This window comes from Ailuropoda melanoleuca, chromosome X (genome assembly GCF_002007445.2).
Source record: "Ailuropoda melanoleuca isolate Jingjing chromosome X, ASM200744v2, whole genome shotgun sequence".
Taxonomy (NCBI): Eukaryota; Metazoa; Chordata; class Mammalia; order Carnivora; family Ursidae; genus Ailuropoda; species Ailuropoda melanoleuca.
In genome coordinates this window covers 41,633,095-41,648,083 of record NC_048238.1, presented here as the reverse complement: position 1 = coordinate 41,648,083, position 14,989 = coordinate 41,633,095, and the positions used below count along the sequence as shown (strand labels likewise).

The 14,989-nt window shown below is 51.8% G+C and overlaps 1 protein-coding gene across 1 annotated transcript; it reads left to right on the top strand.

Moving 5' to 3' along the window:
- Window positions 1-2,339: 2,339 nt before the first annotated feature.
- Window positions 2,340-13,908, top strand: SYP (synaptophysin). Its single transcript, XM_011223078.3, has 7 exons — window positions 2,340-2,424; window positions 3,590-3,655; window positions 4,808-4,932; window positions 7,666-7,861; window positions 8,589-8,780; window positions 9,909-10,239; window positions 12,377-13,908. The coding sequence occupies exons 1-6, from the start codon at window positions 2,389-2,391 to the stop codon at window positions 10,233-10,235; spliced, it is 942 nt and encodes a 313-aa protein (XP_011221380.2). The 5' UTR covers window positions 2,340-2,388; the 3' UTR covers window positions 10,236-10,239; window positions 12,377-13,908.
- The last annotated feature ends 1,081 nt before the right edge of the window (window positions 13,909-14,989 follow it).

The window sequence follows — 14,989 nt, the reverse complement described above, 5'->3', positions numbered from 1 at the left end:
GGAACCATTTATTTGGCCCTGTGCTAAGTGCATAACAGTGATTATCTTGTTTAATCAGTGCAGCAACCCTATAGGTACCATGTTAAACTATTTTACATGTCCAAAGTCATACAGGGATAAATATTAAAGGTGGGATTCAAATTCAAGTGATTGAATGCTGAAACCCAAGCTCTTTTGCCAAAAAGGCACTAACTGGGAGGTATCCATTACAGATTTGTGTGATTTAGAGTGTGTGTGTGTGGGGAAGTTTAAAAAATAGGTATACATCCAGAGGGTTCAAAATTCAAAAGGTACGTGGGGCACCTGGCTGGCTCAGTCAGATAAGCATGTGACTCTTGATCTCCGGGTCATGAGCTTGAGCCCCATGTGGGGTGTAGAGATTAAATAAACAAATACACTTTTAAAAAAATTCAAAAGGGGGACGCCTGGGTAGCTCAGTTACTTGGACGTCTGCCTTCGACTGAGGACGTCTCCCTCTGCCTGCTGCTCCCCCTACCTGTACTCTGTCTCTCTGACAAACAAATAAATAAAATCTTTTAAAAAATATTCAGAAGGCACCGAGGGGTATAAAGTGGAAATTCTCCCTTCTTTCTAGAGGCAACCAGTGTTATCAGATATATTTTATAAATGTATAGGATGTTGTACTGATAAATTAGCACAGTGGTTAAGAATAACAGGTGCTGGGCGCCTGGGTGGCTCAGTTGGTTGAGCAACAGCCTCCGGCTCAGGTCATGATCCCAGGGTCCTGGGATCAAGTCCCACATCGGGCACCCCCTGCTCTGCGGGGAGCCTGCTTCTCCCTCTCCCTCTGCCTGCCACTCCTCCTGCTTGTGCTCTCTCTCTCTCTCTCTGTGTGTGTGTCAAATAAATAAATAAAATCTTAAAAAAAAAAAAAAGAAGAAGAAGAACAGGTGTTGCAGCCAGACTTCCTGGTTCAAATCCTGGTTCCACTACTTACCAGCTGTGTGAGCTTAGGAAAATCCCTTCACCTCCCCACACCTTAGTTTATTCAGCTATAAGAATGTAAAATGAGGATGGTAGTAGTACCTGCTTTATAGGGTTGCTGTGAGGATTTAAATGAGTGGTACATTGAAGCTCTCCCAACAGTGCTTGACATAGAATGGCCACAATTTAAAATATTAGCCATTCTCTATATAATTATGATATAATCCTTTCCTTTTCTTTCTACACAATCCCCACACAGTTGGACATCTTGCATTTCTTACTTAACTATCTTGGTGATCATTCCAAGGCTCCATATTAATATTAATGACAGCTGCATAGTACTCTCCATTTGGGGGCTGTATCAGATTTTACTTAAACGGGCCACAAGTAATGAGGACTTAGGGAGTGTCCACTCTTTCATATTATAAACAGCACTGCAGTGAATCATCTCAGGCATACATCTTTTAGCACATGTATGAGTCCGTCTGTCAGATAAGTTCCTATAAGTATAAATGCTGAGCCGAACAGTATATGGATTTGTTAGTTTGCTGAATTTTGCCAAATTGCCCTCTACGTAGGTTATTCCAATCTAACTTCCACTGGTAATTTATGGGAACGCTTGTTTCTGGCCAAGCTGCCAGTATTGAGCTTAAGCAAACTTTTTTATATTCACCACCCTCAAAGAAGAAAAACAGTATCTTAGTAGTTTTTATAGGCATTTCTTTTAGCATAAATGAGGTTGGACATCTGAAACTCCAACTGTATTTATCCACTGGATTTTGCAACACGGCAATCGCCATTGACCTTGTGGGCCTAGTTGTAGTAGCACGAAGGAGGGATAGTCCAATTAAAAAAAGGCTGAGGAATAAACAGGGTGTAAGGGGGTAGAGGTGGAGCAAGCAAAAATTTGACTCAAAGGAAAGAGAAATACGGGAGATGGTTGGAGGGGGAGGGCGGGGTTTTTAAGACCTTGGACGATGTTTAAATCGCTGAGACTTTGGGCACTGCCAATTACTAGCGGGGCGACCTTGTGCAGGCAGTTTCACCTCCCTAGGCACTCATCTTCCTCATCTGTAAAAACGGGGCTAATAGTCCCCACCACCTAGGGCTGTTGTAAGGCACACAGTCAACAAACTCCGTAAGGGGCCTGGCAAAAATGTCGTACGACAGGACCGAACGGTCCTCCTCTCCCCAGCCTTCTAGCCGCGTTTTCCGAGACACGCACCTTCCTAGGGCGCTCTTGTGGATCCAGCTTTAGGACCGGAATGGCGGCTGGCGAGATTTAGGCACGGCCCGCTGAGTGCAGGCGCGCGCCGCGAGTGGGGCGGGGGCGCGAGGGGCGGAGCCGCGGCCGCCTGGGCTGGTTCCGACGATCGCGCGCCGCCCCCGCCGCGCCCCGCGCCCGCCCTTGTTAGCAGGCGCCTCCCGCCCCCCGCATTGCTGATGCTGCTGCTGGCAGACATGGACGTGGTGAATCAGGTACGCGTTCCAGCACCGAGGACAGAGCCCGCCGCTGCCCGGCCTCCCCGCCCGGATCGCCGCGGATCAGGCGACTCTGAGAGGTGGTGGCCAGGGTCCTGGCAGCGGACACTCGGTCCCCGGCACTGGGGCTGGGGTCTGCGGCAGGCGAGGGAAGAAGGGGGAGGGGGAGAAAAGAAGGAGCGCGCCCTTTGCCGCAGCGAGGGCCGTCCTCACTGCCGCAGCGGGGTCCGCCAGAAGCCCGGTTCCTTACCGGCGACCGTGAGGAGAGGAAGAGGGGTCTTGGGGCTAGAGTAGGGGCAACGGGGAGGGGGAGAGGAGGAAGAGTGGAAGGAAGATGGGGGTTGCTCGTAGATGAGCTAGGAAATAGAGCGACAGAAGGCGTGGGGGCGGGGGATGGGGGTGGGCTGACACCTGCCCCTCCCAGAGAAGGTACCCCAGTAGATGACCACCCCTTCCCACACAGCAGACCAAGGGACACGATCCGACTTTGCCTCTCCAAACCCCCCAGCCTCCCCTCCCCCAAGACATATCCAGTGAAGCCATGTCCCAGCCCTCCCCCACCTTAATCAGCCCAGACCCTCTCTGCCATCTCACTCTTCTTCACCACCTCAGAACCTCACCCTCTCTAACCAGTACCAACCCCTCCCCATCCTCATCACTTCAGACCCCCCCCACCATCTGACTCACCTTTACCGCTGTAGACCCCTCCCCCACCCTAGCCAACCTGACTCCCTCCCTGTTATGACTCACCTTCACCACCCAAGACCCCTCCCCCACCCTAATGAACCCCAACTCCTTCCTCACTCTCTCCACCTGATCCCCTTCACCATCTGACTCACCTTTATTGTTTCAGACCTTCTCCCCTTCCCTAATTAGTCCCAACCCCATCCTCATCTTCCTAACCCCAACCCTCTGCCATCAACCTCACCATCTCCCCAGACCTCCCCTCCAGTCCTGAACCCCGAGGGTCTTCTCTCAGAGACCCTGTGCTCACACCTTCCCTGAAGTGTCACTTTCTCCTTCTCACCCCTTCTCTCCCAACATCACTCACTCCTGGAGGTCACATGCCCTAGTCCCAGGGGTCATCACCTGGTGGCCTTGCCCCTCACCTCCCTTTCCATCCCCAACAATCCCACCCCCTCCCCACCGTTTCTCTCCTCAGCTGGTGGCCGGGGGTCAGTTCCGGGTGGTCAAGGAGCCCCTTGGCTTCGTGAAGGTGCTGCAATGGGTGAGTGTGGTCTGGGCCATGGGGAGAGAGAAGAAGGTGGTGGGGTCTGGAAGAGTAGGGGTGGAGAGCAAGGAATGGATGGGTGGGTGGGGGTGGAAGGGGATAGAAGAATTGGGATCCAGGGTGAGGTCCCAAGGGGCTCGGGCCAGAGAATAGATGGGCTGTGCTGTGACGTCATGTAAGATCAAGGGTACCCCCGTTGTGTGGTGGAAGAATGTGACGTCCTACCTCCTTCCTTGAGGTGAGAGAGGGGCAGGGGAGGTGGAGCCTGAAGCTGGTTGCTGCGGAAAAGATGCAAAGCCAGAGAAATCCAGAGACAGTGAAAGAGACAGAGAGAATGAGAGACAGGGAATGATGGAGACAGAGATGGAAATACTGAGAAGAAAAGATAGAGAGATGAGAGAGAGTGGAGACAAGCAGAAAGAGACAAAAAAAAGGGAGTCAGAGATGCACAGAGAAGAGAGATGCCAAGAGGAATAGACACAGGAAGAGTGGCAGAAAAAAATGGGATGGGGGAGAGAGAGAAACAGAGAAAGAGAGATACTCAGAGAGAGGAAAGGAGAAAATGATACACAGAGAAAAAGAGATGCACAAGGGAGACAGGGAGAGCCCGATAAAGAGACCAAGTCAGAGACACAGCAGGGAGAGAGAGACAAACAGACCAAGGACGGAAACACACATAGGGAGAGACATACATTTATATGGATGGAGCCAGAGAAAAAAGAGACAGAAAGAGACCTACATCGATATTAGCATCAGAGGCAGAGAGCGAAACAGAGATACAGAGACAATGAGACATCTGAGAAAGACAGAGAAACAGATACCAAGAGAAATAGAGACACGGAGAACAGAGACAAGCAGAAATACATAGAGAGACAGAGAAATAAAGAGACTGAGACAGAAGAGAGAACGAGGGGGGTCAGAGCACTGAGAGATAGAGATTGAGAGAGACACTGAGAGAGAGACTGGAAGAGACAGCCACACCCCTGTAATCAGCTTGTCCTTGGAGCCGATGAGCCCTGATTAGGGGGTGGGGGTGGGGACTGGTCCATCTGCTGCTGCTTGTGCTGGGCCCTGATCTGTCCAGAGGAGGGCATCCCATCCCACGTGTACACAGGCTCACCATGACCATCCCCATCCCTGCTGTCCAAGGTCTTTGCCATCTTCGCCTTTGCCACATGCGGCAGTTATACCGGGGAGCTCCGGCTGAGCGTGGAGTGTGCCAACAAATCAGAGAGTGACCTCAGCATCGAGGTTGAATTCGAGTACCCCTTCAGGTGCGCCCCCCACCCCAACCCACCCCGGGGATCCCAAGAGAGAGGGTGGGGTGGGCTAAGACACCTCCCCAGTGGCTCCTGTTCAGCCCCCACCTCAGGAGACCACACTGGCTCAGGTCATTGCGCATGCACCGAGCACCTACCTTATGCCTGGCACTGCTCTGGACATCTAGGACATCTGGTGAGCAAGACAGGCATAGGCTGTTGCCCTCTGGCTGTGTTCTAGTGAATGGGGAGGGGCAGGAGACCGGCAGTAAACAAGATTCAAAAGTAGAAGTATATATGGATACATAGCCTTAAAACACTAGTTGCTCAATTAATATCAGCCAATATTATTTAATTCCCATTCATTCATTCCGTTATACATTTTTTTTTTTTGGAGAACCTATTGTATGCCAGTTTCTGCTCAAAGTGCTGGGGACATAACAGGGAAAGACAAAAAACCCAGACCAAGCTCCCTATCCTCATGGAGCCAACATTTTAACAAATAAATTAATAAAAAGGATGATTGTAGACTGGGAGAAATTTAAAGTGGAGATCCTCGTGCAGGGTTTTATCACAGAGAATCAGGAGGGGGTCTGATTAGCTGTAGGGAATGATTAAACCCAGTTAGGCAATTCTGATATTTACTGAGCTCATACTGTGTGCCAGGTGCTAGGAACATGAGGATGAGCACAAGCAGGCAAGGTCACTGCCCTCACCATGATGCTTCCCTCCTGGGGAGGGGGAGACAGAGACCCACAGACACAATTTCAGTAGAGGCTGCTGAGGCTCCTCCACTACTCGGATAAACCACATAACTGTTCCGGGTCTCAAGTTCCTCATCTGCAAAAGGGAATACTAATACCCCTTACCAGGTTATGATGAATAGTAACGGAGCTAATACTTGTAAAGTGCTTAGCACAGTGCTGGGCACACAATAAGAGCTCCACAAGGGCTTGTTAAAATAAAGAAAATAAATAAGTTTAAGGGACTCAGGAAAGAGGTCAGGGACTGAGATGGAAATTGGGCACTTCTGAGCACTAAGGATAAATGTAGGCTCAGGGGATCACCCAGGGTAAGAGGGAACAGTGGAGAGAGGAAAATCCAGGACAGACCCTGAGCAATGGTTGAAAGAAAAAGAGGCACCGGGGAGGCGTGGCCTGAGGGGCAGTGAGGAGCAGGGATCCACTGGTTCACAGAAGCCAGGGAACAGAGTTTGGGGGAGGAGGAGGACCTAGCAGCATGGGATACTGCTGGGAGTCCTTTGGGAATCCAGAAGGCCACAGAAACATGTGGACTCCCCAGTAGCTCCCTCACCTAGGACCTCCAGTCCTGAAGATCTGCCTTTTACCCACAAGTCTCCTGGGGGAAAAAGTCTTTGCCATGGTCCCCCTGACTGACCCCCCATGATCCCCCTGACTGACCCCCCACTGCCCTGATAACCCCCCATGGGGCCCCCATTTCCCATAAGACACCCCCTTCTCCCAACCCAGCCTACTAGGAACCCAGAAACTTACCCAGATTCAACTCTTAGCTCTGTCATTTATACAACCTTGGGCAATTTAACACAACCTTGCTGAGCCTCTGTTCATCTGCAAAATGGGTATACTAACAACTGCTTTACAGAATTGAGGGGGAGGGTCATTAAGTGAGGCAATTATCTAAAGTGCCTTGAAGGTGATCAATAAGTATAAGCCCCTTCCCTCAGGACCTTTGCTACACAACGGGACTAGCACCATTTGCCCAGTCTCAGGATCCTGCCCCCCCCCCGTCTGAGGCCAGACCTCTGGGGACCCCACCCCAGACCTTCTCCCTACACACATTTTCTCCCTATGACCTCCATTACACCGCAGGAAAGGCCTTAGTCCCAGGACACCTTCCCAATCTGCACCTCCCCACCTCACATACGTACATACATTCTGCATGTTCCAGGATCCCTTCTACCCTCCTGTCTGTCTTCTGTTTTGTAGTCTCTGTGCTCTCCTCTGCTATGCAAATGTTTCTTTTCTCTTGGGGACCTGAAGTGGGTAGGGAGAAGAGTCAATATGATGTAGGGGAAAACAGGGTTCAGATCCCAATTGTGCCATTCTCTCCCCAGCTGTGTGACTTCTGGCAAGTTAATACACTTCCCTGAGCCTCTGTACATTTCATTTGATGAACATCTACTGAGCACCTACTATGTGGCAGCACTGTTCCAGGTCCTAGGGATACAGCAGTGAACACAACAGGAAAAAGCCCAGCCCTCTTTTAATTATGGGAAAAATCCAGGAAAAAAGTAAAACACATAATATGACAGATGTGTGAGGTATCACTGTTAAAAGAGAAAAACGGAGCTGGGAAGGGAGCTAAGGAGTACTGGGAGGGAATGGTTCCGTTTGATTTTAATAGTGAGATCAGGGAAGGCCTCACTGAGGTGACAGTTGAGCAAAACTTGCAGGACATGAAGGGAGTAATATCGAGGAGAAGGGCATTCCAGTGCAAAATCCTGGGGTAAGAGGGTGCCTGGTATGTTCTACAAATAACCAAGAGATCAAAGTGCCTGGGTTGGAGTAAGGGTTGAATAAGACCTACTTCACCGGAATGCTGTGAACAATCAGTAAAATGTGACTGGTATACAGTAGGTGCTCTGTGAATGGTTATTTCCTCCTCTTTCTTCCTGGAACTTTGTCAGAATCTGGGGAACCCATGACTGGGCAGGGTGCATGGCGGTGTTCTTAGGGCCTGGACCACACCTGCCATGTCTCTCCACAGGCTGCACCAAGTGTACTTTGATGCACCCACCTGCCGAGGGGACACTGAGAAAATCTTCCTGGTGGGGGACTACTCTTCATCGGCCGAATTCTTTGTCACCGTGGCTGTGTTTGCCTTTCTGTACTCCATGGGGGCTCTGGCCACGTACATCTTCCTGCAGAATAAGTACCGAGAGAACAACAAAGGACCCATGATGGTGAGCCCCCCACAGCCACTCAAGTGCAGGACCCCGGGGGACATGGAGCCTCAGGGACACGGCCATGTTCATAGGCCACTACCAAACCATAGACAGTCCCACATGCCAGCAGTCACCATAACAGCCACAGATGTTACTGCTGCCGCTGCTGTGAGCATCAAAGAAACCGAATCATAGAATGACAGGGACACACTCAGAGCCCACACAGAATCCCAGACAGGCCTACCCCTGGAAATCAGCCACCTCGCACACAACCACACAGTCTAGATCAAAGAAAGGTGCACAGAGGTTCACTGTGACAGTCATGCTTGTCATCATGCCACCCAGACACATTGATTCCTACACAGCTGTACTCATACACCCTCAACCCAGACACAAAATGACATAAATTCCCACATTCAGATAAAAGTAGAAAGACACGCTACTTTCCACAGATTCGGAAACCATCCCACAAAATCCCACATGCACACCCACACATCACAATTACACTCCCACATCCTCTGTGTCACACGCACACACACACACACACACACACACACGCCCGAGCTAAGAATGCTCATCTTCAAGTGAGTATTGGAGGCTTCAGAGCTGAAAAGGCAGGGGGGAGACAGGGTTTTTCTGCGGGACCTCCCCCCTCCCAAGAAAGCCTGTGATCTGAGGAGTCCCCGTGGCATGACATGAAGCAGCCCGCTCACAGTGCCTTCTGCCTCTCCCCTGCCTGTCCTAGGACTTCCTGGCCACGGCAGTGTTCGCCTTCATGTGGCTGGTTAGCTCATCAGCATGGGCCAAGGGACTGTCAGACGTGAAGATGGCCACTGACCCAGACAACATTATCAAAGGGATGTCTGTCTGCCACCAGACAGGGAATACGTGCAAGGAGCTGAGGGACCCTGTGACCTCTGGCCTCAACACTTCAGTGGTAAGCCCTGGGAAGGTAGCTGGGCGGGTGGGCCAGTTGGGGAGGGAGGCTGGGAAACTCACAGTCTGGCACGGGGAGTGGTGGAAAGAATGAGAGAAGAATTCAAAGGAGATCCAAGAGGGCTCCCTAGAGGAGGTATGCCAACAACAGTGCCTTGAAGGATGAGATAGCAATCATAACCTCTGCAATACCACAAATAGTACCCAGGAGGGGAATATGAGACTTTCTGTCCGGTTAGGTTTGGGACATCTGGATCCCAGGCCCGGCTTAGTCGTGTAGAACCTCTGGCAACTCAGTACCGTCTTGGGACCTCAGTGTCCTTATACAAATGCAAAATGAAAGAATAACTTGAAATGTTTCCCACTTGGACTCCCCCTACTGGCCCGAGTCAAACTGTCTGAGCTTCACTCACAGCTCTGCCACCTGCAACTCTGGGACCTCAAACTAGTTACTCCGCCTCTCAGCCTCAGTCCTGTTCCAAAGTTGAGTATTCAGTGAACTAGCAACATACAAAGTGCTTAGGGAAGGGCCTGGCATGTGGTAAGTTGTAATACAAGTGTTACAGATACTAAGATACCCACTTTTTTTTCTGTCACTTGCTGGGTATGAGACTGAGCATCTTAACCTCTCTGGGCCTCAGTTTCCTCAGCTGTAAAGAGGAGATATTACTTCCTGTCCCAAAATCGAATTATATTGTATATATTTAAACTCTATATATTTGTTTTAATATAAAAGCATATGTTTATATACTTTGTATATGCGTATATACATGTATGTGTATATATGTATCTATTAATGGTATATCTACATACTTAATAAAAATTTCTGCTTAACATTTTACTCTATTACAAATTTATATTCTATTTTATACAGGTATAAATGTGTGTAGCTAATAGTGATAGATGTCAATATCCCCAAAAGTCTAAATTCTAACACGTCCCATGCCCCTTACCCCAGGTCACTTTTCTGCACATTTGCGTTCATGCGCCAGGACTCCAGAGGGTCTGGGTTTTAGAAACCACCACCCTTCGGGAGGCCAAGGATCTATGCTCGGCGCGTGCGGCCTTGACGTCCCCCGGGACCAACTCAGTGGGTGCAGGACGACAGCCGGGCTTTGTCTCCCCGCAGGTGTTCGGCTTTCTGAACCTGGTGCTCTGGGTCGGCAACCTGTGGTTCGTGTTCAAGGAGACAGGCTGGGCTGCCCCATTCATGCGCGCACCTCCCGGCGCCCCCGAGAAGCAACCAGCGCCCGGTGACGCCTATGGCGAGGCGGGCTACGGGCAGGGCCCCGGCGGGTACGGGCCCCAGGACTCCTACGGGCCCCAGGGCGGCTACCAACCCGACTACGGGCAGCCCGCCGGCGGCGGTGGCGGCGGCTATGGGCCTCAGGGAGACTACGGGCAGCAAGGCTATGGCCCTCAGGGTGCGCCCACCTCCTTCTCCAATCAGATGTAGTCTGGTGAGTGACGGACGGGCGGCACGGCCAAGGAGGGCACAGGAAGGGAGACGGGCGGGTCAGTAAACCAATAAGAGTCAAAAGTAAATGGTACGTCGGCAGAGGGTGGGTTTGAAGGAGCTAATAGAGAGGCGGAGGTACATGCGAGGAACGAAAAGCTAGCCAATAAATGGAGAGCAAGAGGGTGGTGCTTGAAGATGGGCAGAATGAAAAGCCAATAGGAGAGAAGTAGAAGTGCCCCTCCCAGAGGAAAGGGAGGGGAGAGAAAAGCGGGCAGAGCAACCAATGAAAGAAGGGAATGGCAGGGGGACTTGGCGTAGTGCACGAATCCACGGAGGGAAGTGGAGGTGGGCCTCAGAAGTGATTGATAAGCCAATATGTTCTAATAAGGCCAATAAATGGTGAGGGTAAAGGGGCTTGGGTCATGAAGGTCAGACAAGCTCACCAGTCCCGGAGGAGGTGACAGATCTGCCATCTCTCCCTAAGCCCTCTAGTGAGGGAGGTGGTGTGGAATTTCACGGAAGAAAAAGGGAGCGGTCCTTCTTGCCGGGCCTGAAAAGAGAGGTGTGATTTCCTCACCTATGAGGGAGGGAATTGGGAAGGGGCAGGGGGATGGCAACACGTGGGCGGAGGTAGCTTCTGGCACTTGGCCAGGGTAGAAAGGGCAGGGAGGAGTTTATTAGGTTTCTTACATCCAGTTCATTAAAAACTCAACTGTTAACTCTACCTTCAAAATATATCCATAGTCTTCCCGTCTCACTGTCCTCTCCCGTAGACATCTTCACAGCTTTCTACCTGCATTCCCATTCTGTTCTATTCACAGCAGTGGGAGGGATCCTGTTAAATCCTAAGTCAGGATAGGGCCCTCCTGTGCTCAGAGCTCCACCTGGGCTCCCAGCTCACTTACCTTAAAAGCCAAAGCCCTCAACAGGCATGACACCAAGCGTCACCCGTCCCTTCTCTGACCTCCCACGTCCTCCTACTCCCCACCCCCAACCGTGTTCCAGACACATGCCAAATTCAGGGCCTTGTTACTTGCTTTCCCCCTGGAGTTTTGCACTCACACACACTGAGAACCTTACCTGGCCAGCTTCTTACAAGTCCCCTTTCTTATCTCTCTTATAGTACCCTGTGCTTTCTTACCACAGTCTGTAATTATTAGTTTATATGTTCATTGACTATCTCTTCCACTAAACTGCAGGACGTGACCATGACTTACTCATGCTGTACACACATCACTTAGAGCCCTACTAATGTTAAGAAACATTTATTGAGGAAAAAATAGAAATGACATGAGACATTTCACTCTCATTTTATGCTTCTCTGCTCAAAATCTTCCTGTGACTTACACCTCATCCAGAGTCAAAGCTGATGTCCTCACAACCTAGTCCACAAGGCCCTTTATGACCCCATTACCAACCTCTCTGGCATCCCCTCCTACCACTGTCCCTTGCTCACTCCACTCGAACCCCACTGACCTTCTTGCTGTTCCTCAAACACACTAAACATGGCTCTACCCAGGGCCTTTGCACTGGCTCTTCTCCCTGCCTGGAATGTTCTTCATCCCGGTTATCTTCATGGCTCATTCCCTCACCTCCTTAACTCTTTATTCCAATATTGCTTCTTAAATGAGGTCTTCTCTGACTACCCTACTTACCACAGCAACATTTCTTTCCCACTGGCCCTCCTAATTCCCCTCACCCTGGTCTGCCTTTTGTTTTTACATTGCACCTACTATCTGATGTCAGACTAGATAACGCACTTACACATTTTTGTTATTATTTGAAGTCTGTCTCCTCTGCCGCAATGCAAGCACCACAAAGATACGGAGCTTTGTTTTGCCCAATACAGTTTATCACCCACGGCTAGAACAGTACATGTTAATGGATATTTTTGGGTTGGGGGAGGAGGGACCATAATGTCTTTGGTACTTAACCTAGTGGGCACAAGGTATATCTTCCCAAAAGGGGCAGCTGGGATGAAGCTGACCCGAGGACTATGAGTGAAGAAGGAAGGAAGAAAAGGCATGGCAGGCAGAGGGTAAAGCCAAGGTGGAGGCATAGCAACCCAGCCCCCCCTCCCTAAGGGCACAACCTATATCTGGACCCCCTTCTCCTTTCTGTGTCTTTTGTCTCCACAGGTCAGTGCAGCCCGGGAGGACCCCATGGGCGGGCAAGAGCTCAGAAGCCCTGCCCCCCTTTCTACCCCTACACCCCAGGTCTCCGCCCCTCAAGCCAGGAGACTCTAACTCTCTTTGCTGTTTATATATATATATATTATATATAAATATCTATTTATCTGTCTGAGCCCTGCCCCCACTCCACACCCCTCATGCATTAGGGGCCTGACCTTGAGTGGGCCCCTCTCCTAATCCCACCCCTTCCTTTGCATCCCTTGGCCCCTCTCTGTTCCCTGGCCCTGTGCCCTGAGGTTGGGGGACTCTGAAAGGGGGACAGGGAAAAGACAGGTCTCAGCTATGTGGGGAGGGTCGGTGTGACTTCAGACTCTCTCCCCTCTCTCCCTTCCCTCCTCCCAACTGGCCTTGATTCCTCCAGCAATGCCTGAACAGAGTCCTTTAGGGGAAATTCAACCCTGAGAGAGGAAAAAGGCAGATTGGGGGACTTGACCCAACGTGGAGTTGAAGAGGAGCTCTGGGGTGAAGAGGACTAGTAAGTAAGGGTTTTGGGTTTCAGACATACTGGATCTAGAGTCTAAGGAAGAGGGGTGCCCTAGAGCATTCTGGAATAGGGCTTGGAACAAGGCTGAGGGCGTGGTTCTAGAATGGGTGGGGCTTTGAGTGAGGCCGGGATCGGGCCCCAGAAGTGGGTAGGGTTTGGAAGAGGACAGGGTTTTATGGAAGGGGTGTGTCTTGGGACCTGGGGGCTGGGTTTTAGAGGGGTGGGGCCTGAACCAGGCAGTGGGTGAGCCTCCAGAGTGGGCGGGTCTTGGATTGGGACCAGAGTGTGTGGAAGGGGTGTAGCTAGGAATATTCAGGACACTGAGTTTGATTCTGAAGGGGGCAGATCTTGTGCCAGGCAAGAAGTGGGATTCAGGAATGGGCCAAACTTGACGTGAGTTCGTGGTCTGGATTCTAGACAGGGTCGGTCTTAGAGTGGGTGTTCATGGTGGTTTCAGAAGGGGCAGCCCACCCCAATGGAGCAGTGAAAAAAAAGTTTTAAAGTGGGCGGGTTTGGCAGCGGAGGGGGGTCGGGAATATCCCTGGCCAGAGCTGAGGACAGGTGGCCTAGGAGGAGCTGAGAAGTAAGGCTTGGAGGGTAAGGGGTGGGATCCAGAGAGAAGCACCCCCCACACCCTTGCCACCCCCGTGTGACAGGACAGCTAAGTAGTCAGAGGACAGAGCCAAAGGGTCTGTGGGGCCGGCCCACCCCTCTCCCCCCTTTCCTTGCCTCCTCCCTCCCTCCACACCCCAACCCGTGCCGGGGCGGTTGGAGGCCCGGTCTGGAGTCCCTATCCTGCACCCTCCGCTGTGTCTGTGACGTCGGTAGTGCCTGTGATTGTGTGTTGCCATTTTGTCTGGCTGTGGTCCCTCCCCCTCTCCTCCAGACGCCCCCCCTTTTCCTAGCCCTTTGGTATTGTTTGAAGACCTCCCCGAGGAAGAACAAATAGGATTAATTCTTCTCCCCTAAATAAACTCCTCAACCACCTAGTCCACCCGGCTCTGATTTCTCAGTGTGTTTTTTCTTGGGAGGGGGGAGGAAGAAGGAGAGGTGGGGGAGAGGCGGCGGGAGGAAGCTCCGCCCCTGACCTGCTGGACCTGCCGTTCAAGTCACTCCATCATTTTAGGTCCCCCCAGCCGCGTTAGGCCAAGCTGCAGCCTCTGTGCAGCCTCAGCCTGTCGATCTTTCTAAGTCACGCTCTGAGTAGCCCTCCCCACTGCTCCACTACTGGCGGCTGAACGCCCAGTCTTTCTAGGGTTCGGTTCTAATTCTGGTCCACTAGCCACTCCCCTTCCCAGGCCCCGAGGAGCCCTGTCCTCAAACCCCAAGGGGTCCGACTAGGACCCCTATACTTCACAGGGAGACTACCCACTACCTACCCGCCTCGTATTCTTCAGACCCAGCTTTCTCGCCATTTCCTTTCCCCGCCCCAGCCGGAGAACTGGGAAACCCGCTGGGCGGCAAGGCCAGGAGGGGGAGCACTGGGGTGATTCGTTACCTCATTCATTCATTCCCTTTAACCCTCCGTGGCTCCTCCCTGGGGCAGGGAGGGCCGGGAAGTGACTGGGATGTGCGTGATGGAGCTGGGTACAGAGGAGGTGCCCTGTGCCCGCGCTAAAAGGCCCGGCTGCCGACACCGCCTTGCCTAATTAGAAGCCCCCGCCCGGCGCCGAGTTCTGACGGCGGGCCGCAGACCCCCTCCTCCCAGCCCTGAGGCACAGCCAAGCCTGACAGGCGAAAGAGAGACTCCCAGCTATGGGAAAGGGATATCTAACTGGAGAGAGAAAAATGGGAGCCAGGGAGGGAAGGCTTTAAGATCTATTTCTCAGGACTTGGGGGGACAGGACAGCTGGGCCTGTAAGAAAGGGGAGGGAGTGGGGCCTCAGAACCTGGCCAGTGACTTTAACCTCTTCCCCTATAAATCTCAAATAGTCCTGGCTCTGATAGGGTTTGGGAGCGGGGGCTGTGGGGATGTGTAAGAGCTAGCTCTCGGATGGTGGCGAGGGAGCACCAGCTGGGACTGCGATGGGCTTGGGGATCATTCTTGGAGCACTCATCCGGGGAAAAGAGACCCT